The sequence below is a fragment of the Sebastes umbrosus genome, chromosome 19, assembly GCF_015220745.1.
Source record: "Sebastes umbrosus isolate fSebUmb1 chromosome 19, fSebUmb1.pri, whole genome shotgun sequence".
NCBI classification, from domain to species: Eukaryota; Metazoa; Chordata; class Actinopteri; order Perciformes; family Sebastidae; genus Sebastes; species Sebastes umbrosus.
In genome coordinates, this window is record NC_051287.1 from 13,824,037 (window position 1) to 13,851,863 (window position 27,827).

General features: G+C 39.1%; 1 protein-coding gene across 2 annotated transcripts; it reads left to right on the forward strand.

Moving 5' to 3' along the window:
* The first annotated feature begins 942 nt into the window (after positions 1–942).
* On the forward strand, positions 943–27,643 carry LOC119478108 (lysosome membrane protein 2-like). Of its 2 annotated transcripts, XM_037752545.1 has the most exons (13): positions 943–1,280; positions 11,513–11,670; positions 13,028–13,175; positions 13,370–13,561; positions 13,717–13,808; positions 14,490–14,609; positions 19,324–19,502; positions 22,520–22,638; positions 23,039–23,112; positions 23,225–23,276; positions 23,935–24,087; positions 24,249–24,290; positions 25,407–27,643. In XM_037752545.1, the coding sequence occupies exons 1-13, from the start codon at positions 1,158–1,160 to the stop codon at positions 25,515–25,517; spliced, it is 1,563 nt and encodes a 520-aa protein (XP_037608473.1). In that variant the 5' UTR covers positions 943–1,157; the 3' UTR covers positions 25,518–27,643. The 2 variants fall into 2 exon arrangements, with proteins under 2 accessions (XP_037608473.1, XP_037608474.1); XM_037752546.1 differs by lacking the exon at positions 24,249–24,290.
* The last annotated feature ends 184 nt before the right edge of the window (positions 27,644–27,827 follow it).

Consider the following 27,827-nt stretch of genomic DNA (forward strand, 5'->3'; position numbering starts at 1 on the left):
GGGCCACATTGAGGAAAAAAATCTGAGAAATCCAGAATAAAGTCATAATATTACGAGAAAAAAAGTTGTAACATTAAAAGAATAAAGTCATAACTTTACGAGAACATTTTTTGTAATATTACGAGAATAAAGTCCTAGGTTTACGAGAAAAAAAGTCGTAACATTATGAGAATAAAGTCATAACTTTACAAGAAAAAAAGTCATAATATTACGAGAATAAAGTCATAACTTTACGAGAAAAAAAGTCGTAACATTACGAGAATAAAGTCATGACTTTACGAGAAAAAAACAAAATAACACGTAAAATTACTACTTTATAATATTATGACTTTATTCTCATAATATTCTGACTTTTTTCTCGTAATATTAAGACTTTATTCTCGAAATCTCAGATTTATTTTATTTTCCTCAATGTGACCCTAATACTCTGTTGGATCGTCGTACCATAGACCTACAGCAATGATAAATGAAAATGAAAATGTAAACAAAAAACAGTTATTCATTTCCATTTTTAAAAATCCACAGGGAGTCACTGGAGAGGGGCTAAAGAGCCTGCATGTGGCTCCGGAGCCGCAGGTTGCTGACCCTTGGTCCAGACCCAACTGTGCCACCAGTCCCCAGTCTCCCCTATACTTCTTCATACTGTCAACTAACTGTTGATAGAATTTTTTTATTTTTTATTTTTTTTAAATAATTACACCACAATTACATCTTTATGACTTCATGTAAGTCCTGTCAGTTACAATATAGGGCTTCTGCAGTAGTACTTTAGTAATATAACAGTGTTTGAGCTTTTGCATGAATCAACTGGTTGTCCTTGAAGCTGTGAGGCGTTCAGGGCGCATACGCACGCTCAGCTCCTCCAACGACCAATCAGCGCTCTCCTCTTGCAGAGGGAGTGGGATACTTTACAGCCCGCTACAAATACTCCTTGGCTACATTTTTATGTCATTGAATGCGCCTTTAGGTCGCCACTTCAAGGCTGTTTTCGGGGTGACCTCGTGGTTGTCAAAGTGAACCGCTTCATTATTAACCACCAAAGTAAACAAGACTTCTTCTCTGCAGTCAGGAGAACTTTCTCTGAGCTGTGTAGGAAACTTAGTGGTCTAACGTATAACGGGATATTAAGGTCTCCTCCTTCTGCAGCACCTGCAAACATGACACGGAGGTCCTGTGCAATCTATGCGGTCGGGATCCTCTGCGCCACCCTGCTGGTCGTCGGCATTGGTTTATTTGTGGGTCAAGTTTTCCGCAGTTTAATGCACAACCGCCTCAAAAAGGTAAAAACACACTTTCATCCTCACAACTTTATAAAAACACACGTGATTGTTTCATGATGTCATGCATTTTTTTTGCATTGAATGCACTGCTGCTGTGTGCACAAGAAGAGTGTTGATGAGAATGATGGGATTAAACACAGCAGAGGAGACTGGGGACGGTTGCAACACATTTCTCTGCAGTTACTCAGAGACTATTTGGACTAGACCAGGGTCTCTGCAACCTGCGGCTCTTCAGCCCCTCTCTAGTGGCTCCCTGTTCAAAAATCAACTGTTGAAAAATCAACAGGGATTTTTTTAAAAAAATCAACAGGGAATGAATGAAATGAGGGGAATGTTTTTTTGTTTACATTTTCATTATCATTTATCATTGTTGTAGGTCTATGGTACGACGGTACAACGGAGTATTAGGGCCACATTGAGGAAATAAAATAAATCTGAGATTTCGAGAATAAAGTCATAATGTAACGAGAATAAAATCAAAGGTTTACGAGAAAAAAAGTCGTAACATTATGAAAATAAAGTCAAAGGTTTACAAGAAAAAAGTCGTAATATTATGAGAATAAAGATATAATATTATAAAGTAGTAATTTTACGTGTTTTTTTCTCGTAAAGTTATGACTTTATTCTCGTTATTTTACGACTTTTTTCTTGTAAAATTCTGACTTTATTCTTGTAAAGTTATGACTTTATTCTCGTTATATTACGACTTTTTTCTTGTAAAATTCTGACTTTATTCTTGTAAAGTTATGACTTTATTCTCGTAATACTACGACTTTTTTTCTCGTAAAGTTATGACTTTATTCTCGTAATATTACGACTTTTTTCTCGTTAAATTATGACTTTATTCTCATTATATTACGACTTTTTTTCGTAAAGTTATGACTTTATTCTCGTTATATTACGACTTTTTTTATCGTAAAGTTATGACTTTATTCTCATAATATTATGACTCTTTTTCTCATAAGTAAACTTATGACTTTTTCTCGTAATATTACGACTTTTTTCACGTAAAGTTGTGACTTTATTCTCGTAATAGTACGACTTTTTTCACGTAAAGTTGTGACTTTATTCTCGTAATATTCCGACTTTTTTTCTCGTAAAGTTATGACTTTATTCTCATAATATTATGACTCTTTTTCTCATAAGTAAAGTTATGACTTTATTCTCATAATATTACGACTTTTTTCTCGTAAAGTTATGACTTTATTCTCGTAATAGTACGACTATTTTCTCGTAAAGTTATGACTTTATTCTCATAATATTATGAGTTTTTTTCTCGTAAAGTCATGACTTTATTCTCGTAATATTACGACTTTTTTTCTCGTAAAGTTATGACTTTATTCTCATAATATTACGACTTTTTTCTCGTAAAGTTATGACTTTATTCTCGTAATATTACGACTTTTTTCACGTAAAGTTGTGACTTTATTCTCGTAATATTCCGACTTTTTTTCTCGTAAAGTTATGACTTTATTCTCATAATATTATGACTCTTTTTCTCATAAGTAAAGTTATGACTTTATTCTCATAATATTACGACTTTTTTCTCGTAAAGTTATGACTTTATTCTCGTAATAGTACGACTATTTTCTCGTAAAGTTATGACTTTATTCTCATAATATTATGAGTTTTTTTCTCGTAAAGTCATGACTTTATTCTCGTAATATTACGACTTTTTTTCTCGTAAAGTTATGACTTTATTCTCATAATATTACGACTTTTTTCTCGTAAAGTTATGACTTTATTCTCGTAATATTACGACTTTTTTCTCGTAAAGTTATGACTTTATTCTCGTAATATTACGACTTTTTTCTCGTAAAGTTATGACTTTATTCTCGTAATATTACAACTTTTTTCTCATTAAGTTATGACTCTTTCTTGTAATATTACGACTTTTTTCTCGTTAAGTTATGACTTTATTCTCATTATATTATGACTTTTTTTCGTAAAGTTATGACTTTATTCTCTTAATATTACGACTTTTTTTCTCGTAAAGTTATGACTTTATCCTCGTAATATTACGACTTTTTTCTCGTAAAGTTATGACTTTATTCTCGTAATATTACGACTTTTTTTCTCGTAAAGTTATGACTTTATTCTCGTAATATTACGACTTTTTTCTCGTTAAGTTATGACTTTATTCTTGTAATATTACGACTTTTTTTCTTGTAAAGTTATGACTTTATTCTCGTAACATTACAATTTTTTTTCTCGTAAAGTTATGACTTTATTCTTGTAATATTAGAACTTTTTTTTCTCGTAAAGTTAAATATCATATAAAAATCAAATAAATATAAAGTTTAATATCATATATCATGAGATGTTATGGTTGCTCTTATTATTGGAGTTATGTGTCTGTTGCTGTGACTTGCATTGTGAAATTGGACAGTGATGGGCTGTGTGTTGCCTCCCAGAAGGAGTGGCTCTAATGAGAAGCTCAAACTCCTTGAGGTGAAGGAGGATCTGTTATTATAGGTTCAGTGGCCTGCACTGTGCAATCAGCACTTTCTCTTCCCCACAGTTAGATTAGCTTTAGTCAAAGTTCCTTCTCCATTAGCAAACACACCATGTTGAAAGGCTTTTCCCAGCAGATGTCCCATATATAATGTATGTTTCTGCCTTCAATATTATGACAGGAGTTGGTTCAAAAGGAAATTCCACAGCTAAGAATAAGTAAGGGCTGGGTCGGTATTGCTTGTTCTTGGTATTGGTTGGTATTTTTAACACGTCACTAGAAAGCTGAGTGCTGAGCTGAGAGCAAATCAGCACAGTTAGAATTCAATCAAGCTGGTCACGCATTACACACTGGAGTGGTGTGATTCACAAAGCCTCTCTCAGAGAGGTTAACATCCATGTAGCCTATTAATACGGTAATTAGAAATGAGAAGGACAGCATGAGCTGAACTCTGAAGAGTGTCCTGTAAAAATAAATGTGAGATGTTAAGAACTTGTTGCTGTTAATAACTTTAAAGTATCTGCTAGGATTAAAAAGCTTAGTCTATAACATGTCAGAAAGTAGTGGAAAAGGCCTATTAGAGCTTCTTTGAGCACAAGGTGACATCTGTAAATGTCTTGTTTTGTCTGACCAACAGTTCAAAACCCCGAGATATTCAGTTAACAGAACACATTGAAGAAGCTGGTACCAGCACATTTTTTGTCATTTTGCTTGAAAAGTGACTCAAACAATGAATCAATAATTAAAATAATTTTCTGTTGATCATTTGATTAATCAATCGTTTTAGCTCCAATTGAAAAAGTAATTTGTTTAAGGTGTTTGTTTTAAGACTTTGCCACTACACTCTCACTCTCTGAATAAGGTAAATAGATTTTTCTTTTTCTTTTTTACCATCAATTAATCTGCAGATGTATTTTCTCTATGAATAATTTGGTATGAAAAATAGTCAGAAATTCCCATCACAATTTCCCTAATTCCATTTTAACCTCTACGAAATGCTTGTTTTATACAACCAACAGTCCATAACCCAACTTTGCTATACATTTACTATCATGGAAGATGGAAGATCAGAAAATATTAACATTTAAGAAGCTGAAGCCAGTGAATTGTTGGCATTTTTTTGCTTAAAAAGGTACTTAATCAAATATAATCGATTATCAAAATTGTTTGGTTTTGGTTTCCCTCGGGGTACTTTTTGTTGTCAAAGTTATGAATAGGTTTTCTTCATCTGCTTGTTTTTACATATGTCCGTTGAGTTCAAGCCTGGGGAACAGCAGTGACTGATGATGAGAGGTGTTTCGTACTTGTGTAGATTGTTTGCAGATGCTGAGGATAACGGTAAAGAAGAGTGTGAAGACATTGAAGTGAAGTTTTCTCTGGCTGTGGTTACACTTGCCCTTTCAATGCGACTTTTTGTCATCCAATCATGCGAGGATGCAATGACTGTGAAAATCTAGTCGCAGTGAAAAGACAAGTGTAACCACAGCCTCAGTTGCGGTCTTCAACTTTGCAGTTGCATCACGTTGTTTGATCTGCAGGAGGAAGGGTGGAGGATCATCACTGACATACTTTAAAGCTGATGGGAAATGGATATTTAAACTAAAGTAAACATCAGTATTTTGATCTTCAATCCCAAAGCTGCAGAAGTCAATGAACCACAATTACACTCTTATTATCCAACATGCAATACAAACATCTGTTGTAGTTCTGTTTGGTTGCATCAGTGAAAACATTTGCTCAGCACCAGTAAACACGCTTCAGACCTTTCAGCTCATTTTCGTTGTTGTACATTTACAGCAATGTGCTCCATACCTTTAATTATTGTATGGTTAAGTTCAAATTTCCTGGATTTCCAAAATGTCAGACTGTTAGTGATGTTCAAAGCATTCCCAGAAGGTTCACTTTACTTTGATAACAGTGTAGACATGAAAATACTGCTGGCCCACATTCAGTATTATCATATGGCACACCTTCATCCTTATTTTCATATCAAACCTGTTTATCCATAACAGGTATCAGATGGCTTTGATCAGAGAGGCTTAGTATTGACTTTAGAGGTCATTGGACATATTCACAAGGCTGTCTATTGCTGGTCCTAATGCTGATAATTGTAACATTTAAAGAAAAGTACATTTTCTTTTACTTATAGCAGACTATAGAGGTTTCTAAGGCAAATGACTGCAGGAAGTGGAGATAAAAGAAAAGATCCCAAATACTCAACAACAGGGAGTTAATCATCGGCTACAGTACATATAAGATTGTGCAGGGAGGATGTTTATTTTTAACATTGTTTTATGTTTATTTTGATCACAGATTGTGTTCACATTTTGAAGTCAATGGATGAATTAATGCACAATTTCAACACGTTTACGCGTCAAATAATCGCTGGAGTACTGTTGAAGCCAACGTAGGGCTGTCGCAATAACCGCGTTATTGACAAGCCAACCGCCAGGGAATGGCAAGCAACCGGCACAACCGCTATGTTCATGCTTTTTTCTTTTTTTGAATCCTTTGCAATGGGAGCGCCGCGCTTTTACATTTTGCTACAGACGGCAGAAGCGCGGCGAGATGCTGAGCGTCTATTCTGCACTGAGTGCCGCGCGTCTGGCGTTATGTCTGGTCGCCGAGAATTGAAAAATGTTCAACTTTGGGTAAAACTCCGCAATGACCAACCGTCACATCCTACATGTAGGCTACATTGCTGAACAACAACAACAATGGAGGAGAAATGAATACACATAGACCAGCGGGTCCGTCTTCTCTACGTGCTTCAGCCTTCCCTTCATCCAGTGCAAGTACTCTACCTTGTGTATTTAGTTTTTAAACTGTCATCTGTCATTTAATAAGCAACAATATACCTAATAATAACCTAACATTAAAGCTTATAGCCATAGCCAACCTGTTACCTGTTGCTTATCTCCTTTGTGCCTTATGGCACTTAAGGCCTGTTTTGTTGAAGCCAATAAAACAGAATAAACAGACAAACTGGACTGACCACTTGTTGGAGTAATTGACTGTGTAGTTATGTTTACTAACCATATATACATGTTCAATATTTACTCTTAGGCAAGTCAGTTACTGTGATAAAATACAGGCTAGGCTACTGTCTTTAGCCTTAAGACTCTACAAGCGTTTAGGCTGAGCTAATAGCTCTTTATGTAGTGGGTTTATGACGATACTTTTATGGACCCATCAGGAAAGCCTGAGTGCAATCTGCTGTCTCCCCATAAAACATAAGTGTTCGGGGGAGTAACCATAAAATTACTGAGGTCAAGAGACTCGTGGGAGGGTGGAGTAATGCCGGGTTGTGGAGTCAGTCTGTTTTTGTTTTTTCCCCTGAACTTGAATTGAGAAAGCGTTACAACAAGTGTAAATTCTGTACACATGCCTCAAAATTAGGAGTAAATTTGAGAAAATATGACTGAGGGCATGACTATGTCCTGATTTACATTGTTCAAAATTAGTGTTACAGTTTGTCCAAAGTAAGTTTTGAGTTTGTGTAGAAGGGTCTATTTACCAAGTAATTATACATGTTGGCTTTAGGTCCAGATTGACAACAGTTGACATTAAAAAGCCGCAGTAAACCAAACATAAAGTGAGCTGTGCAGTTACTGATCATTGCTGCAGTGGCCACATTGATGACCCTGGAATGATTTTCACAGACAAGCAAAATGAAACCAGGCATTGAAAGTTTTGAATTATTTGCAAACTAGACAGTGTTTAACCTTTAAAGACCTTGCTGCTCCTTATGTTTGCAAATGTTTTGATTTTAAACATGCATAAACAGGATACATTACCCAAGCATTGCCTTCCTCTAAAGAGTATTAATTAGATGAACGGGCAGACCTGTATGTAGGTAAAAAAAATCATACTCAGTAAAATAAATGTGTGGGTGTGACCAGCGTCAGCGTTAGGGACGGGCCTTGGGGGTCCAGGCCCCTGGGGGTCCAGGCCCCTGGGCACCTGTCTGTGTGCACATTTTGACCCTGGCACTAGCAAGACGCAGGGGGCGTGCCTGAGGAGTTATCTGTAGCCTACAGTACCTCCTCATTTCAAAACATAAACTAAAATAAGGTGGCAGCTGGCTGGAGAAGATCACTAGATAACAACCTACTTGCTCTTGGCTATATCGTATGTTATTTCCAGTAAATATCAAAAATAAAATGTGTTTTTTCTGATAAAAAAAAAAAAAGTACGAACGTAGGAAGATAACAAGTACTACTAAGTACTACCAGTCTTATCTGGAGCTCACACCTGATATGTACATGGTTTGTTTACATGACGGAACAGAAGTGCAGAATTAACGGATTCACTGTGAACAGAGAGCGTCCGATGCTACGCGATGAGGCGCAATCGTCGGACGCTCGCATCCAGTTAGGACACGGTGTTAGTTTATTACCTGTTTTTTGTGGACATAACAGCATGTGTATGCGTCCGTGCGAGCCTGTGCGCATAAGTGAAAGTATGTTTACACCTCTCTGTCAGTTAATTTCTTTCATGAAACATGATAATGTTAAAGATACACTAAATAAAGGCTATATGAGGTGAAAAAAATTGTGTGCTAAGCCTCCCTCACACTGCTAGGTTTATTGGGAAACTGGCTGGGTTGACAGTCCCTCAGCTTCCTTGTGAGTCAAGCGAGGTCAGCATGCAACGCCCTACTGATGAGGTGATGGTGAAAAATGACTTGGCCCTGAATTGGAATTTGGTAATATTTACATAGACTAGACATAGCGGCCTCTTGCAAACAGTCTGGTGGGTTTCTTTCAGAATTTTAGCTTTGTTTTTTATTCCTAATTTACAAGTATTAAGCCAGGAAAGCCACCTCTAGAAAGGGAACTGCTCCACACAACATACATACATACAGGTGATTTGGAGCTTTACCTGTAATAGAAATACAAATGTAGTTTATCTTGACAGTGCCACTAGAGGAAATGCCATAGGGTCATTATATCAAAAGGTTTTTATCCCCCCTGGAAGCATGAATATTCACACCAAATGTCTGTGACATGTGGCATTCTTGTGACTTGTGGTCACACTAAGCATTGGTCAAGGGGACATTTTGACATGACTGCAAAACAAAGGTCATCAAAATAATTTGTAATCATGGTCTGTAGACAGTCTTATCAAAGTGTATGAAGGTCATAGCCAGCAGTTGTTAAGATATCTGGCTCTGGACCATGGCCCCAGTAAATAACAAGACTAAGAGTCTACAGCCATGCTAGCTGCTAGTGTTGTCAGAAATATCGAAGTATCGATACTGAATATTTGAAACTGTTTCAATACTCATTTTCCCCAGTATCGATACACGGGTACCAGTGGCGGTTTCTGTAGTAAAAATAAAAAATGTGATGTCCTCAATGTTGTCAAGTTTTCTCCATGGTATTGAAAATGGTATTGAATATCGATATTTTTCAAGGTACTGTAACAAAGTCCGAAATTCCAGTATCGTGACAACACTACTAGCTGCTCTGTGAGGCTATACTTAGGCACAGCAGTGCTTTGAGCCTCCTTTTGATTGTGTAAGGCTACATCCCACATTAACACGTTTTAGTTTTAAAATGGCATTTTAAAATGAAAACGATCTTCGTCCAGACAAGCGTTTTAGTGCCGTTTCAGAAATAATCGCCGTCGACACTACCAAGCCTGAAAATGTATACACATGACCATTTCCTATGAAAGTTGCTCAGTGGCGCATGATGGCTCGACTTCCGACTGGAAAAGTACCCGGATCTTCCGACGATCTTCTGCATCCATTGGGCCCATAGAGCAGGCGCAGTAGCGTCCGCTCAGTCACATGGCTCAGTCACGGGGTCACAACGTCACGTTGTCGTCACGGCTTGCTAACCCCGCCTCCCAGCCCTCGCTCCAGTCCTCGGTCTGGGTCTCATTCACGTGAACGGAGGAAGGGGAATAACTCTGGATTCAGCTATAAGTGCATTTTACAACTTTTAGGACCTAATAATATAAATAAGGGCTATTCAGGTGTTCGTACTGGGAAGTTGATTCACCTAAAAAAAAAATGATCCGCTGAGTTACAGACGTCTCTTTCCCAATGTAAGTCTATGGGGAAAAGTATTTTTGGGCCCAATGGCATCACGTGACGGACAAGGAAGTTGCAGTACCACCGTTGGGCCACTACGAAAATTGGGATCAGCTACCGGTGCTCTTCCTGGGGGCTTGGTCCAGACTCAAACTAAAACGGGGTCAGCGTCATCTCCATTTTAGGGGCTTGAAAACGCCAGAGTAGTGTGGGCGCTAGACATAAACGTAGCAAAAGTGATGCGTTTTAAAACAAAAACGTATAAATTGTGGATGTAGCCTTAGTGTTAGATCAGCCACTTGCTTTTCCCAGTTGGTGGCCACTGGGAGATCTCGTCACTGTAAAACTGAATCGACCTTCCTGTAATGTGACTTTGCTGGGTGCAGTAAACAGCAGGGCTGGACTACAGCTCAGCTGATACAGCTTTGTTAGGTGTACTGAGACAAACCCATTTAGAGTATGCAAACCTTGTCCACCACGGCTGGAGGATTTAAAGAATAGCTTCTCGCTGTGCCCAGTGTTATTCACGTCTATGTATTTGCCTGTCTCATCATCAAAGCACTAGCAGTGTGTGTATTTGTGTATTCACCTGCCACATGTGTTTTCAAAAAGGGAGTGGTGTTAGAGTAGCGGTGTAAGTACTGAGATAAGAAGGTTTCTCTGTTCCTGTTTTCCACGCGGTATTTCATGTAGCATGCTGGGAGGGTTTTCATATTGATTGTTCGAAGCATGAAAGGATGACATAGAAAGACCACGCTCTCCCTTCCTCAATCCAAGGTGACAGCTTTATTGTCCTTGGCTACTCAGCTAAACTTTTGTCTCTGAACAAGTAGAAGGGACCCCAAAGGAGGAGGGGGGTTGTGCTCCCCTGAAATAATGGGACTCGTTGGTGTGCTTTGGGGCTTATTTCATACTGAAGTATTGCTTTTAACTTTAACACAAAGCTGACACAATTAGGCCAAAGTGAGATTTCCTCTTGATGTGTTGTCAAAAGAAATACTAATCCTCTCTCCCCCTTCTTTCTTCCCTCATTCCCTGTGCTTTCCATTTCCTCAAAAGATTCCTACAGTGAAATAGGTTATCCTTGTCCAGAGGCAATGGTATCTGCTGTGAGAAAGTTGCTATCATACTGTGTAATGAAACAGGATAGTAAAGGTTTTTCATGTCCTGCACTTCCAAGGCCACATAAGGCTCAGTTCGAGGAATGCAGCTCAGATCATTAAGGTCGCAGTCCTGCACAACAAGCGGGCATCCAGCTCTCTGCATCACATGATATGTCAGCGGCTCTCCCCGAGTGCCCGTTGTCATTGGCAACCGCTTACAATGGAGCTGCGGAAGGGGTCTCCCCTAATACCATTCATGTGTGTTGTCTGACGCTCAGACAGCAGCTCCCCTCCTCCACGACCACCCGAGGATGTTTTTGTTCTCTGGGTTGTTTTTACTACGGAGAGATTGAACAGAAATTCAAAACATGTGGTCTCTATTCCAAAACCTTTTGCACTTTTTGCAACAAGTGCATCATCAGTTGAAAGCCACACGAAAGGATCAAACACTTCCGCTTACAAAAAAACTTTATATCAAGCAGTAGCATGTTTTATTTTAGTCTATTATATGTGTAATCAGTGTTTTGTATCATTTGAAACAGAAAATTTGGTTTTTCACAACCGTATTTATGTGTCTGAATGAATTATGTTTATATCTAAACTGAGATATATGTACTTTATGTCTCAACAGGAGATTGTTTTGGTCGAGGGCAGCCGTGTGTTTGAGTCATGGAAAAGCCCTCCCCCTCCCGTCTACATGGAGTATTTTTTCTTCAATGTGACCAATCTGGACGCATTCCTTCTAGGGGCCAAGCCAGAGGTCATGCAGGTTGGACCCTACACATACAGGTGAGATGCAAAAGCACATCAATGCAGGCTGCCACAAAGAAAGTCACATGTGTCGCACATAAATCTTCTTCATATTCTGATATATTGTCAAATATGTTATGTTGTTGTATGTGTAGGAGGTGATCTCTGCTTGCACACTTGCACATTTCCACCACCAGATACTATTGCACTTCATTTGTATTTACTCTGTGTTTACTCTGTCCAAATATGTGTTCTGATATAGTGCCCTCCTACTTCAGTGGCCAAATTTCAAGTGTGATACAGAGACCACAACCGGACTGTGTTGCTGTTTATATTTATCAAGTTCATTGGCTTTTTGGGTTCATGTTTTCTCCTGTCTACAAATTGGGACGGCATCAGCCAAACCACACACCACAAAATGAGGTTTTGGAGAGTAGAAAATAGTTTGAAACCATTTTTTACTAGGCTTCTTCTTGCAATGCTGTGACCGTTATTTGCTCAGCACCTATGTAAACTGAAAAAGGGACATCAGCTTCTGCTTTTCTGCTTCCTCTCTTGTGGTTTATTACTGTAGGTGACTTTTAGGGGGCGTTCACACCAGCCTTGTTTAGTCCGGTTGAACCGAACCCTGGAGCGTTTACCCCCTTTGGTGTGGTTATTAGCGCATTTGCTAGCAAAATGTCAAGTGGCAGGGGACAAACCTGGACTCCCGACGAAGTGGGACGCCTCCTTAACATATGGGCTGAAGATGATGACAGCGTCTTCCTCGAAATGCCTTCATTAATACATTATTTATCTATTGTCTCTTTACCTGCCAACTGCCTGACCATTAATCAAATGACATTTCCACCACGTGAGTTTTGTTTACAGTTTCTGGACCGTTTGAGTTTTTTATCTTTGTGAACGCAAACCAAACCAGTTGGAAAATTAAATTTATCAACTGTTTGTAAAATTACCCTGAAGATCAGACAGTGATATATATGCAGCATGTTGTTACATTTCCGGTCCAGTCCGTCATGCGAGTCCTGATAAGAAACTTTGTGTAGATTTTGAAACACTTCTAATGCACCCTCTGAAACCCTTAAATAAATATCAAGGTTCACTGCTGAATCATCAAAAAACGGCCACAGTGCACATCGAGAAAATCTCTCCCTACTTCCTAAATTATATTTAACTGTTCATTTTACCTAATCTCAAACGGATGTTGTGTTGAAAGGAAGAAGTTCTGTGATGAAATTGATATGCAGTGTTAACCCTAAATGTATGCGCAATGCTTTTTTGACTTCTTAACTGGTCTGAGATGCTCATTTGTGATAGGAACAATACTAGAAAGCTTAATGAAAATATTTAAAAAAACAAAAACTATAATCTTATTTTTTTTTTTGTTGTGTACCAGGGAGTACAGGTATAAGGAGAATGTGACAATGGGGGAAAACGACAAGACGGTGTCCGCATACAACACCAAAAGCTTTGTGTTCATGAGAGAGAAGTCTGTGGGTGACCCAGCTGAGGATAGCATCACCACTGTCAACATCCCTGCTTGGGTGAGTCATGAACTAAAGGTCTTAGACAAGTAGAGTAAAGTGGAAATCCAAGTAGGGGAAAGTTGAGTGTGTGTAAGTTTCTTCTGCACTTTATTGTTCTCTGAATCCAACCTCAATGCCCACCACCCTCTACCTCATCCTGCTTTCAATCCATCTCTTCTCCACTCTGCCCCACTCCCACTTCCCGTCTCTAGGCCGTAATGGAAAAGGTGAAGGGGACTTTCTTTAGGGCCTCCATGGTGACATTTTGGATGAGTAGTCTCGGGAGCGGTCTCTTCACTACTCGAACTGTGGATGAATTGCTGTGGGGCTACGAAGATCCCTTGCTGGTCCGCGCCAAGCAAGGGAATCCTGAAGTGGAGACGGTCTTTGGCCTCATGTACAAGGCACGCACAGCTCTAAGGAAGATCTATTGATATGTTTTTGATTCATTTAGAAATCCAGCCACTCTGTAAATCAGTGCAGCAGGTTTTCTCTATGATAAGAAATATGAGTTTTTTTTTAAAACATTTTAATGACTTAAATCTTTGGATCTATTTAGAAAAATGGAAGTAACGACGGGGAATTTGTCTACCACACTGGGAAGCAGAACTACATGGATTATGGCCGTGTCGCAACATGGAAAGGCGAAAGGTAGCGCTGCTGCAGTCTCACACAAACACACACTCCCTCCCTGTCTTCAGCCACTGTAATGAAACTTCACTGGGTAACCTTTGGATTTAAAAAGTTTCAGAAATCTACTGCTTTTTGCCAGTAATAAGGGAGCACTGGCTGGTTTTGTCTGTCTGTCTGTTTGCCTGGGCTGTTGCCCACATTACAAATCACAGGACAGGACATCCTGATACTCTGAACGCCTCAATGGCTTTTTAGTGACCTTTTCTCATCCCATTTTATTGCCCCACTATGCAGTCTCTAATTATGCTTCTTACTCCTGGGAAACCACTCTTTTCAGCTGTGATTTTCAGATAAAAACATGTTTGTTTATCAAAACATTTTTTTATAATTAAAGGCTTTCAAGATGGAAGTGATAATGGTGTTGATATTGAAAGAAGGGGTTGTTGAAAACAACATATCCAGCCAAAAATAACAAAAAATAAATGGTCTTTTCTCTTTTTTTGTTCAGAGCTATTGTATAGGCATGCTGCCAAAGTCTGTAAAACACTCTTTGGTCACTTTGCAGGCAGCATCAATTTCTACATTGAATCAGTGCCTAAAGAGATACATTCTGTATGAATATTATACTTTTTTTAAATAGCATAAATGTTCTCTTGATTCAGTTTTAAAAATATATGAAATGCTCATGTTGTTTTGCAGCAAGCTGACATTCTGGAAGACTAACCAAAGCAACAGCATCAATGGATCTGATGGAAGTGCTTTCCATCCCCTGCTGAACAAGGACGAACGCATTTACATCTTCACTCCAGACCTCTGCAGGTACAGTTCAGCATCAAACTGCCTTCCTGCAGCCCTCTGCTCCCATGTGGCATCATTTTAAAATATGTAAATCACCACGCTGAGTCATTGTTATTATTTATTATTCTTACAAGTGAGTGTAGTGTTACAGAAATATCTTAGTAGTAATATTAATCCGTTTTGGCATGGCTCTATGGATGCCAGTCTTGACGATAGATCGCTTAGTCCACCACTTTGGTCCAGACTGAAATAACAACTATAGGATGAATTCCCATGGAATTTACTACAGATACCCATTGTGCCCGGAGGATGAATCCTAATGATGTTGGTGAAGCTGAGACTTTTCCTCTAGCGTTACCAGCAGGTCAAAATTTGAATTTTTGCAGTACTTTGCATTATGGCTAAATACCTGTAAAACTAGTGACATTCCCATCAGCCTTGGTTGTTCACATAAAAACGTAACAGAAGTAGCTTTGTTAAGAATGAAAAAAGAGCTAGAGAGAGAAGTTCAAACCTCCTTTCTCGCCTTCACACAAGTGGCCAATCATGGCGTGAAGTGGGTGTAAAGGTTACACAAATGATCGGACAAAGGCCCCCCCCCCCCCACACTAATCTGATGTTGTAAAAGTGTGGAGGAAGGTTGTTTCCGAAGCTATTTGACCAGCAATAAAGCAGCTGTCGATAAGCATAATGGCAGCTTAAGTACAGCCTCTGCTAGCATGGACTCTTATCTTGTTGTCAGTTAGATATGAGGGAGCCATTAATCTGACTCAACAACAAAGATAAACTTATATTAGTTCTTTCATATCAGGTTTTTGCATCCTCCCATTTGTTCCCAGTGGACCATTGTGTCCCATATATGATACTTTACCTGCGGACGTAGTGGTTATAATGAAGCAATGTCTAATTCTGGGACATGACATGGCCTGAAAATGTTGGACTCAACTCGCCACACAGCAGGACACAGGCTTTCATATCTGGTGTGGAAATAAAGTTCACATCCCTTGGAGCCCATGGATCGTTATAATAACATCCTGATCACTTACAAACAGCGCCACAGGCGCCGTCTGTTTTCCCACCCAAGGCTTTAATGCCTATACTGTGTGTGTTTTTTTGGAAAGACTAACATGGAAGTTTCCAGGAAGCGTTTTATGGAAAGGCTTACATGAAGAGAAATGTTGGTCTGGAGTGTAATGGTTGATGGAAGCTGGGTGAGCGAGGAACGGGAAGGACAATCGTGGGAGCGAGAATGAAAAATCCTAAAAGGATTTTATGGTTGTTGACAAGTATTGAATTTGTGCTATTCTCAGCATTGGGAAAGAACATTTGTTTCTGTTCTTGACCAGCTGGAACAAACAAGAGTAATCATGCTTTCCATGTGAAATGGGCTGCATCTGGCCAATTTTTCATCTTACTTCTCAGAAATGTCTGCCAGACATGTTCACTACTAATGCTCGTAAAGGACACTCAGATTTCTGGAGAATCAAGATGTTATTGAAAGCTTGAAGAATGTTAAAGAGAACAGCCTGCCTCTCACACAGTGACTACCCGATGAGTAGTTCTTTGGGGTTTTTAATTTCGCAAATGCTACGCCTTAATGCTGACTTCACCCTTCTTCTGCCCTTTCTGATGACGAGAGCTTCTAATTTAGAAAATAACCTTGACCTAAAAGAAACACACATTGCTTTAGACATTCTCCCCTTTGTGTTGAGCGTGGAAAGAATCTGTTGAGTGGCATGGTTGGACCTTTGACTGTAATTGGATGTGTGTCAAAAACCCCTCTCCCAAATGTTTACACTTTCACCTACTTAGTCGTTGCCTGGTGGCTTCATCACGGCTGTCTGTGCTATTGTGACTAAAGGGAAGGCTCCCTCCCTGTTTCCTGTACCTTGTTACCATAATTTGAAGAGGAAATGTTCCATTAAGTTATATGTGTTAACCTTTTGCACAGTTTGGCTCAAGTGTTTTCAGCCTTAAGCCCCAGTAAGAGTAGCTCAACACCACTTTGTCTTAAAACATGTGTTTAGCTAATCGACATCTGGGACTGATCTTAAGGATAAAAAAAGCGCTAGAATTCCCATCTGTGACCTGACAGGGTAGTAGTGACCCTTTGGTCAAGCAACTGACAGCTTAGCTAAAAAAACCTCTGTATTTTGACAAATTGCAAGCAGGTGTCATTGTTCAAATACCAACTTGCCTTTTGGCATACGTTAATCTTTCCTCTAGCTATGATGATCCTTCATTTAAAATACTTGATTTGACTTAAAAAGGACCTATTATGATCATTTTCAGGTGCATACTTGTATTTTGGGTTTCTACTAGAACATGTTTACATGCGTTAATGTTCAAAAAACGCTTTTTTTTTTCTCATACCAGCTGTGCTGCAGCACCTCTTTTCACCCTCTGTCTGAAACGCTCTGTTTGAGCTTCTGCCCCCAGTCTGCTCTGATTGGTCAGCTGGCCCACTCTTTTTGTGATTGGTCAACCTAAACGAACTCTTCAGACTCCGCTCCAGCTCTGCTCTAACTAGCTTTGTTTGAGGGCGTGCCAAACTAGACGCTAGGCAGGAGTTATGCAAATGTATTACTTGGTGACATCACCACGTTACGGAGATAAAAAGGCACTTCAAGAAAGGTTTTCCGGCAGTTCAGGAGCAGTGTTTCTGTGGAGAGTAACTCCCCTTGGTGTGGACTTTGGGCTTTGTAACTTTGCAGACTTTTTACACAAAAAACTACATAACACACACTAAAGGAAAGGGAAAAAAAGCACAAAAGCATAATAGGTCCTCTTTAAATAGATTCTGTCATAAACAAACCAACACTTTTCTTGATATTCACAAAACAAAAAAGACGTAAACTAAAACAAAAGACACCGATTCAAACTAACATAGGATACTGGATATGCAAAAAAATATGAAATGAAATGAATTGAAGCATGACACAGGTTAGAAACACTTTAAGTTAGCTTATTTCCATCGTGGTCCTGGCCGCCCCAAACCATGACACCAACAAAGACTGCTGTGCTTCTGCTATATTACAAACTTAAGAGAAAGTTATAGCATGCAGATTTACTGTATTTATTGTAGATATTAGTCATTATACAAATTGTACATTTTTACTAAAATACAAAGTACATTTCCCCCATCTCTCCTCTTTGTATTCCCCTTTCAACGTTTCTACGCCTGTTATACAGTCTCACATCATCTCATCAAATTTTGGCCCCCACACATTGAAGGGATTTAGATACAATCCCTTCAATGTTTTAACATATCTCAGCTTAGTTTATTTTAAATTAATTCCCACTGTAACAGTCTCTCATGCCCAGCAGTACAAGGCAGATGCTTTCACAGTCCTGTTCCTGTGAGGAAACACACAAGGCTTCTCACTTGGCTTCTCTCACAAAGGTCAAGGGAAAGGTCTGTACAGTATTGTTGCACGTTCGGTGGGCTGAGTAGCTAAGGGCCGCATCCTCCCGGCCAGTTGGCAGACACTGTATAGACTCCTTTGTTCTCACTGAGAATCGTCAGGATTCCCTAGAAGAGCAGAACTGCAGATACATAGAACGAGGATGAACTGCTCACAGGAACGTCATTCTCTTAGAAGCTGGTAAAGTCAATATAAATCCTCCAGCTTCTCTCTTGAAATTGAAAGTCCTTTTTTAATTATTATTTTCTAAGGTAAGAGGAGAATTATTGAAAAATATTTATTTAGATTTATTTATTTGGGCTGCCCCCTCTTAGGTCGGTTAGTCGACTAACATGTCATTTTGGTCTTAGTCGACAAAGATTTCTTTAGTCGATGACTCGTTGCTAGTTTCCATCTGTTGTCCCTGGGCATGTGAAAAATACCCATATTACAATATAAAAACGTTAATTCCACATTAATAAATACACCTATAGGATATACACTCACCGGCCACTTTATTAGGTACAAGGTGTACCTAATAAAGTGGCCGGTGCTAGTACCGGGTGTTCTTCTGCTGCTGTAGCCCATCTGCTTCAAGGTTGGACGTGTTGTGCGTTCAGAGATGGTATTCTGCATACCTTAGTTGTAACGAGTGGTTATTTGAGTTACTGTTGCCTTTCTATCATCTCGAACCACTCTGCCCATTCTCCTCTGACCTCTGACATCAACAAGGCATTTCCGTCCACACAACTGCCGCTCACTGGATATTTTCTCTTTGTCGGACCATTCTCTGTAAACCCTAGAGATAGTTGTGCGTGAAAATCCCAGTAGATCAGCAGTTTTTGAAATACTCAGACCAGCCCTTCTGGCACCAACAACCACGCCACGATCAAAGTCACTTAAATCCCCTTTCTTCCCCATTCTGATGCTCGGTTTGAACTTCAGCAAGTCGTCTTCACCACGTCTAGATGCCTAAATGCATTGAGTTACTGCCATGTGATTGGCTGATTAGCTATTTGTGTTAACAAGCAATTGAACAGGTGTGCCTAATAAAGTGGCCGGTGAGTGTATATCGGGCCTTAATGACAACATGACTGTGTGTCTTTCAACCCGTTTTTTGATATTAGTTTTAAGCTGACTACAGCTAATACATTCTTATACTTGAAGGGATAGCATTCCATTGTGCACGTGGTATAGCAATAATAAAATGATAATTCATATTAAAATTTTGAGCAACAAAATGATAAGATAAACAGAGATGAAGAGAAAGAAGATATGATGAATAAGAAAACGTTCATCGTGCCCTACAATGTTCTTGCTTTACTCTCCAGGTCGATCCACATGGAGTTTGAGAAAGAGGTAGAGGTGAAAGGAATCCCAGCCTACCGCTTCACACCACCGCGCTCTGTCTTTGCCAGCAAAGAGGAGAACCCAGCCAACGAGGGTTTTTGCGTCACCCCAAAAGAGTGCCTGGGAACTGGCCTTCTTAAAGTCAGCCCCTGTCGGAAAGGTAAATGACAGTTTGTGCAACGTAATTTCCTCATCTACGCTTTGCACTTTCACATGCCTCTCCTTTTCACACTCGATGCGTTCTGCACCCACTCGTTTCTTTAAACGTGCATCCTATACAAAGCCTCTGCGCTTACACTCTGACGTGGGCCTTTATAGTAAACACATACCTTTACTTTGAAAGATAAGATCTTTGCTTTTTGTCGCCCTGTTCTTAAATCTTTCTACACAGCCCAATTCAACTTTTTGTTTTTAATTCTTATATAGGTCAAGTCCTCTTTTTATTTTCCTTCCTACTATCACCAGCACTAATACCCCTCTAAGTGACCCATGTGACACAGCTCTCCCACCCTCTCCACACCTCAGGCGCCATCTGACCTTGACTGACCCAGTAGCTGAGGGGGCGGTAATCCCTGTCACCTGATTCTGGCCTTAGTGCCTGTGTTCACTGACCAAATTGTTTTTATACAAAATATTATCACTCCCTGTGAAAGAACAATACCAGTGTTTCTCACACAAATGGACATCTTTTATTCTTTTTCTTGTGTCAAAGTTACATTATTGCTATGAGCTAATAGACTGATTTGATACAGTAGGTACATGCTGCTTATTGCAGAAGGAAAGACAAAGAAAAAAACAAGACATGATGTTATTTGCTGTGAAGGATTAGTGTTTGCAGGATTTTCATAGCGCACTGAGATGAATGGAAACTTAAAGGGCTGCCGTCCACATGAATGTTAAGCATACACCACAGCTCAATAGAAAAATCAAAGCACTTTGAAGTCATGGTACAAATTTAATTTCACTCCACTCAGGTGAGGAGGATTGAAAAGAGTGCACAGAGGGTCAGGTGTTGAGGAGTGAACACAGTGACTAAGTGGCACTCATTATACCAATACAAATATGTGTGTGTGTGTGTGTGTGTGTGTGTGTGTGTGTGTGTGTGTGTGTGTGTGTGTGTGTGTGTGCGTGCGTGTGTTTGCGCTACAATGACCTTGTTGGTTGTCACAGGAACAGCCTCTCAGGTGACTGCGGGTGTCCAATGTTTTTGTCAGACATGTGTTGCCAAACATAAGGCCAGGAAAACTGTCACCCCTGCCCCACTTCATCAGCACCTCTGACGGGGCCACCGACTGACTTTGTTGTTGCTGCCGAGACACAGACAGAATGACTTTGTCCGCAGGTGGAACCCGAACAAGTGTGTTTAACTTAACCTTATCTATAACCAAGGCCATAGCGTAGGAACGCGGCGCCTCCTGTTTACAATGTGAGGAAGGAACTTAACAAGAGTAGAACAAGATTCTTGATCTAGATGCAGCCCTTAATTTGTTCTACAAACGGGGTTGTGGCCCATTTGTTTACCTATTGTTTATTTTCGTCTGAAGTTTGACCCTGAGTAACATGCTGCATGTCCTGCGACGGAGGTCTGATTGTATCTCAACGCCTCCTCTTGAGGACTCTTCCCAAATGTTCGGTTGTTTGTGATGTCCTGATTAGATCATACATCAAACAGCAGGAAATGTGACATCTGGGAAGAATGTTGTTGTTATTTTCTATGCTGTTGCTTTTATGTTGCATCATCTTGATGTTGTACATTGTTTTGAATAATCAGAGTCAGATTTATTTGCCGTGTACGTGTGCACATACAGGGGAATTTGACTTACGCACTTACACAGAAATAGAAATAACAGCAGGGGACAAGGACAACAAAGCTAGAATAGACAGGACTGTTATGTACAGTATGTGAAAAAAATTGTGTATAGATAATATGTATAGTTTATATAGTATATTAATATATATATATATATACTGTATATATACAACGTCTATATTAGGGCTGTCGATTAAAATATTTAATCACGATTGTAATGTATGTATATATTTATTATTGGAAATCAATTAACAACACAAAACAATGACAAATATTGTCCAGAAACCCCCACAGGTACTGCATTTAGCATAAAAAATATGCTCAAATCATAACATGGCAAACTGCAGCCCAACAGGCAACAACAGCTGTCAGTGTGTCAGTGTGCTGACTTGACTATGACTTGCTCCAAACTGCATGTGATTATCATAAAGTGAACATGACTGTAAAGGGGAGACTCGTGGGTACCCATAGAACCCATTTTCATTCACATATCTTGAGGTCAGAGGTCAAGGGACCCCTTTGAAAATGGCCATGCAACTTTTTCCTCGCCAAAATGTAGCGTAAGTTTGGAGCGTTATTTAGCCTCCTTCGCTCCAAAAAATGAGCCCGCTACAACCTAAAAATCGCAAGTTGCGCTAATGCATTAAAGAAATAAGTGGCGTTCAAATTAATTTGCGTTAACGCGTTATTATCCCTAGTCTATATACGAGTCAAGTGTTCTGTAAGTTGTAAACAGTACAAATAGTGCAAAGAAATAGATATTGAAAGGATATACATGGACTGGATGATTACGTACAGTGTGTCCATGTAAAGATTAGGGATGCACCGATACTGGATCGGATATCAGGCCGATTCTGACTCAAATAACTGGATCTGGTATCGGTCACAAAGGGGCCGATCTATTCAATTACATTCTATGTTTATATACATTATACGCTGGAATTTTAATTCCATAGTTTCCCAAGTGAATATGTCTATATACTGTATGTACATCGTGTAGGATTCATATTGATGGTGACAGGTGATATGTACATATTTAAAAACATATGTTGACATAAACATATTTGAATTAATTAATGGCCAAATTAATGAGTAAAACCTTGTTATGGAGTCATGTGGCAGCTAATTATGTTTCTCAGTCTCATTAAACTCTAATTAGAGATGGGGCAACAATGTCACAGAAAATGACGCACACAATTTGTCATAGTTGACCTTTACTCCACTTATTAAAGCAGCGAAAGGAGAACTTCTTTTGTTGTGACTCATTCATTTTACAGTCGAAAGACATGATTAATTGTTGCTTTGCTACGCTTAATATTGTCTTCCCTTATTGTCTCTCGCCTGAATCCTCTCCTCTCCTCACATAGGTGCCCCAGTGGTCGCCTCCTTCCCACATTTTTACCTGGGAGAGGACAAATATGCGGCTGCCATTGAAGGAATGTCTCCTCAAAGAGAGCACCACCAAACGTTCCTAGACCTTAACCCGGTAAGCCACCAGGCCACAGTTCTTCAGCCTCAAATCCAGCATGGAACTATGTAGAAGCAAAGGTATTCATCGAACTGTGTTGGAAGGAACGCCATGCTACATAAAGATATACTGCTGCACCACCTGGTGGCATTTACGTAGTGGTACAGAAGAAGAACAACATCCCCATTCTACTCCTCAAACGGTGTTATAGACAGTGGTGGAAGAAGCACTTGGATCCTAATAATACCACACTCTGAAAATACTCTGTTACAAGTAAAAGTCCTGCATTCAAAACTCTACTTGAGTAAAAGTACTTAAGTATTAGAAGCAAAATGTACTTAAAGTATCAAAAGTAAAAGTACTCGGCTCCTTTCATAGTGTTTAATTATGGAGCCTTTATTTATTTTTTTGCTTGCAGACCACTGGAGTGATTGTACGTGCAAACAAGAGAGCACAGATAAACATCTTGATCGGCAAACTCTCTGGATTCCCGTGAGTATCTGCATCTAAACACAAGCTAAACACTATTATTCCACTGTACCAATGAATGTGTGTCTGTACTATATATGACTGTGTGACACTCCTCTCATTGTGTTCACGACAGGAATACTAGAGGCCTGAATGACACAATCTTTCCCGTCATGTTCATCAACGAGGTAAGAAACGATTGAAGAAATGCTGACACTCACATTAGCCTCGGAGTTAGTGGATCATCGTGAAAATATTATACACAAAATCAAAATTTTGACTCATAAACTGATTCAATTTTGGTGGTCAAAGGTCACCGTGACCTCACAAAACTAGTTGTTGGCCGTAACTCAAGAATACATATGCTCACTAGAATGACACTTTGAGAGCGCAGACCTCCGCCAAGGTGCGTGACTTTAAAAACAGATCACAGCTCACATCTGGCGGTACCGTGAGGTGGTCGGCTTATTGTTAACACAGTGTGTTTCCGTGTAACGTATCGGCGGATGCCTCTCTCATTCAGCAGCCTTGATATGTCTGTATAACGTTACACTACGTCGTCTCTCGTCCCGTCATCTACCGCCTTTTTTCTTTCTTACCGCGGACGCACATCAGCTCCTGCACCTCGATGTCTCGCCACGCATCCACACACGTATCTCTCTGCTCTCAGAAGGAGGCGGGGTCACGCGTAGTTCTTGTTTCATGTATAGGGAACCAAATTTAAACGGCACAAATCAGGACTAAACCACGAGAAAGTATTATATACAAGATGCGTAACCATATCGCTAGTAATAAATAAAGTTTCCTCTCCATAATGTAACTTTCGCATTGTCTTTTAATACGCAGAGTGTGGTGATTGATGATGCGTCTGCAGCAAGAGTACACAAGCTGCTGATGATTTCCACTACAGTGTCCAACTTCCCGCTCATTATTGTGGGACTTGGCGCCATTATGCTCGCAGTCCTCATCATCCTTCTGGTCAAGGCCCGCAAACAGACGGTATGTCAGCTCTTCTTGCCTGATTTGATTCTAACAGCTCACAATTTGCTTGCTTTGTCCCAATAAGTAATTGTCGTTAATTCTTGTGTAATTCATTCAGTTGCTTAACCACACACTAATTTCTACTGTGCTTGTGTTTATCACTGTGTGTCCCTGTGCAGAATGAAGTTAAACGCACTGTGTTTACCAAGCCTCTCTATTCTGTAAGTCTTTATGGTTGTTTTGCTGCTTTGTTGGACTTTCTGTGTTGTGTTTGCAAGCTTACTATATTCAGTACTTATTGTCCATATGCATCTTTAATCTCATTTCTCAGTATGCAGTTAGATGACTTTCACCGCTCCAGAAATAATTCCGGTGTTGTCCAGTTAACGTATTGTCTGTTCTTAACATATTAACTAGGGTTGTCAAAGCTAATGCGATAAATAACGCGGGCTTTAAAGCTAGAGTGAAGATACTGGCATCATATGAAACTAAAAAAAACTGAGGAATCCATCGGTATCAACCATGTCATACTAGCTTGTCGCAAAGGAGGTTAAATAACGCTCCAAACTTGCGCTAAATTTTGGCGAGGATAAACTGGCCTAGCCATTTTCAAAGGGGTCCCTTAACCTCTGACCTCAAGATATGTGAATGAAAATGGGTTCTATGGGTACCCACGAGTCTCCCCTTTACAGACATGCCCACTTTATGATAATCACATGCAGCAGGAAAGTCATAGTCAAGTCAGTAGCTGTCTGCTTTTAAGAAAACGTGTGATAAATTTGCGATTAATCGCAATTAACTATTTTAATTGATTGACAACCCTTATATTAACACGATTTAGTTCAACTAAATGTCTATTTAAGTAATGTAAAAATGTCACTGGCAATGTGAGGTGACGCGTTCAAGGACACCAACCCTTTTTGGTTACAATATAACTGTACAAAGTAAGATGATTTTTACTTTCTATTAATTGACTCTATTAAAACCATACATGTATTTTGTTCTCCAAGATACAAAATCATTTCATCGTTCAATATCAATGAATAAGACAAAGAAAATGCCATAACATAATCATAAATCCCAAAGCAATATTTTTATGTGAGAGGAAAGAAAAAAATAGAAAGAGAAGAAAAGAAAAAAATAATATACATTTTTTTTAAATAAAAGCAAGGAGGAACAGCCTAACACAAAATATTAATATTTAAAAAAATAAATATTATTGTTATTAATGTATTATGGTATGTGAGTGGAAAATCCATTGAAATGTGTTAAAATAATAATCATGATCATAAAGAAAGTTTATAATATGTTTCTTTATCCTCAATCTGCCACTACAGACCACCGCTGAAGAGGACGCCTCTTACTCTCCAGTCAGTGCCATGGAAAAGGAAGATCCTCAAAATGGAACCTATATTGGTTTGACACCTAAAGGGGACCCACAAGCTTGAGGAGGGAGGGAGGGAATGGTCAGACGGGGGCTAAATACATCAACAACCCTCAGAATTATAAATAGGGATTTGGGTTTTCAGGAGAGAGATAGAGAAGAATTGTCAATATCTCCTTTATGATTGGAAATCTTCGGGGGTCAAGGGGTCGATGAGGGGAACATGTTTTTAGTCTCGAACATACTGTACTGTATGTTCTTAATTTTAGCCTTGGAGAGCTACCTAAAGTCCAGGTCTACTCCCCAGAAAAAGTTTGACATTCATTCGAAAACAGTGTGTCGAGGGCTACTTTGCTGTTTGGTCAAATCAGTTGCTGAAAGCTACGATTCTCTAATGAGTAGAGATGGAGATTGCACTTTGTGGTGGTCCTAAACAAGCAAAACACACCCTTTATAATCCTTTTAGTGCTGTGGCCTCACCTCATTCTCTGTTTGCCTAGATTGTGCCTTCGGATTGTAGCGACTGACGGGGCATAGAGGGTGATTTGGGACCATAAAGTCCATAAAATGTGAGTTTTTTTAGATATACGCCACTCTCAGGGGGCCTCTGCTTAGATACTATCGAACACTATTAAAGAAGAGGAGAGAAGCAAAAACATACGGCATGTCTACTCTTTGTGAAGACTTTTAAATCAATTCAGTATTATACTATGTTTCTTTCGCATTTCAAACTAAATGTTACATAACCTTTTCATGGCTTATTATTGTTTTCTATTCATGCACTGTATTTAGAGGGATATCTGTGAACATCATTAGCACCGCACCGGAGAAACCGTCAGAGTATATTTTTGTATATATACAGTGTAAGGTGTGTTGAACTGTTTACATTCCTCTCAGTGTGTGATTGGAATGAATAGCAGACAAAACACTGTATATTTTGGATATTTTAATTTTTGTAAAATAAGAAATCCTCATTTTTTTTTTTGTAAATGTTAATGTAGAAATGTTTGAATGAGGAACATGCTAAGTTAGAGCTTCACAGCTGTCTTCTATAATGAGTGACACCTTTATCGGCTGACTAAAGCCCTGAATATGACAAACAATGATTCATAAAGTGCTGAATTTGTATGTTGACAGTATTTCTGCCCTGTATAACTGCTTACATTAACTAACCACTATATCAAAATGTAATTCAGCTTATTATCATTTCAAAATGTGCTTTTTGATGCTGTTGTTGAAGGCCTTATTAGCATTGTTGGTGCTGAATATAATAGTTTGTGAAAGACTTAATGTCAGGTGTCCAGCCGCCGCAACTCAAAACTCATGAAGGTTCAATATGAAGAAACGCTGAAGTTGTGCCTTGAAAAGAATCAATGTTACTGAAGTTGTTTTGCCTTTCATAGTTTTCACATATTTTGTGAAAATAACGCCATGTCACACCAACAAATCTACTCTCAAGGGCATATCGTTTTCTTCCAGATACCAAACAAAACTGAGCATGAAACTGCTAGAAGTTTTCGACTTGCTGGCAGGGTCAAAGTGCACTTTCTCACTCAACGCTGGTGAAAATATTTGATTTCAGGTGCCATTTAATGTGATATAGAACATGCTGCAGCATTACTACATTTGAACTGTGTTGAGCCCAGCTTTTATTCTTAGTTGCATTTTAAGGATGAATGAGTTACTTCATGCCGCGCCATCATTACATGCACTGTAATAATCAGCAATAAATACACTATATCAGACACTAGCAAAGGAGCTGTAACAAGTTTAGAGATTTCTGCGTCCTCATTTGATTTTACTATTTGTGTTTGATGTAATCAGTTGTGTACAATAAGAAAACCTAATGAAAATAGAAGAAATGCATAATGTAGTTTCATCATGAATTCATGAGAGGGTGAATGAATGGATAAAGCAATCTTTTTTTTTTCATGCAAAAGATACAGTATTACACAATGCTAGTGTTGTGGTTAAAAAGAATAAATTATTTTGTTGCGTTGGTAAAACCAAAACACAGAAAGCACCATATGGACTGCACACTGGGCTACGTATACTTTGATAAAAGATTGTATACTTTCTGAAATGATCGTTACTGCTATAACCACTTCTAATTGTCAGCTTGTTTTGAAACGCTGCCTGTTAGTACTGTTTTTACTGTGTACACAATAAATAAAAAGTAGTTTCAATAAATATGTCTTTTCATCATTTAAGCCTGTTTGACAGTGTTTGGTTCGAAAGAAAGTTTTTTTATTTCAGTAATTTCTCAAGAAAATTTCTCAAATTGCACCAGTGTATAAATATGTACTGTATAGGTTGTTATAAAACAATATAAAGCTCTGCATCATGTAATGTGTTAAGAAGGTGTACATTTATC

Bases quoted from the DNA above. Each gene is read 5' to 3' on its own strand.
- LOC119478108 (XM_037752545.1), top strand. From the start codon at position 1,158: ATGACACGGAGGTCCTGTGCAATCTATGCGGTCGGGATCCTCTGCGCC. The intron at 23,277-23,934 runs GTAAGAAACGAT...TTTAATACGCAG, and splicing joins CCGTCATGTTCATCAACGAG to AGTGTGGTGATTGATGATGC. The intron at 24,291-25,406 runs GTAAGTCTTTAT...CTGCCACTACAG, and splicing joins TTACCAAGCCTCTCTATTCT to ACCACCGCTGAAGAGGACGC.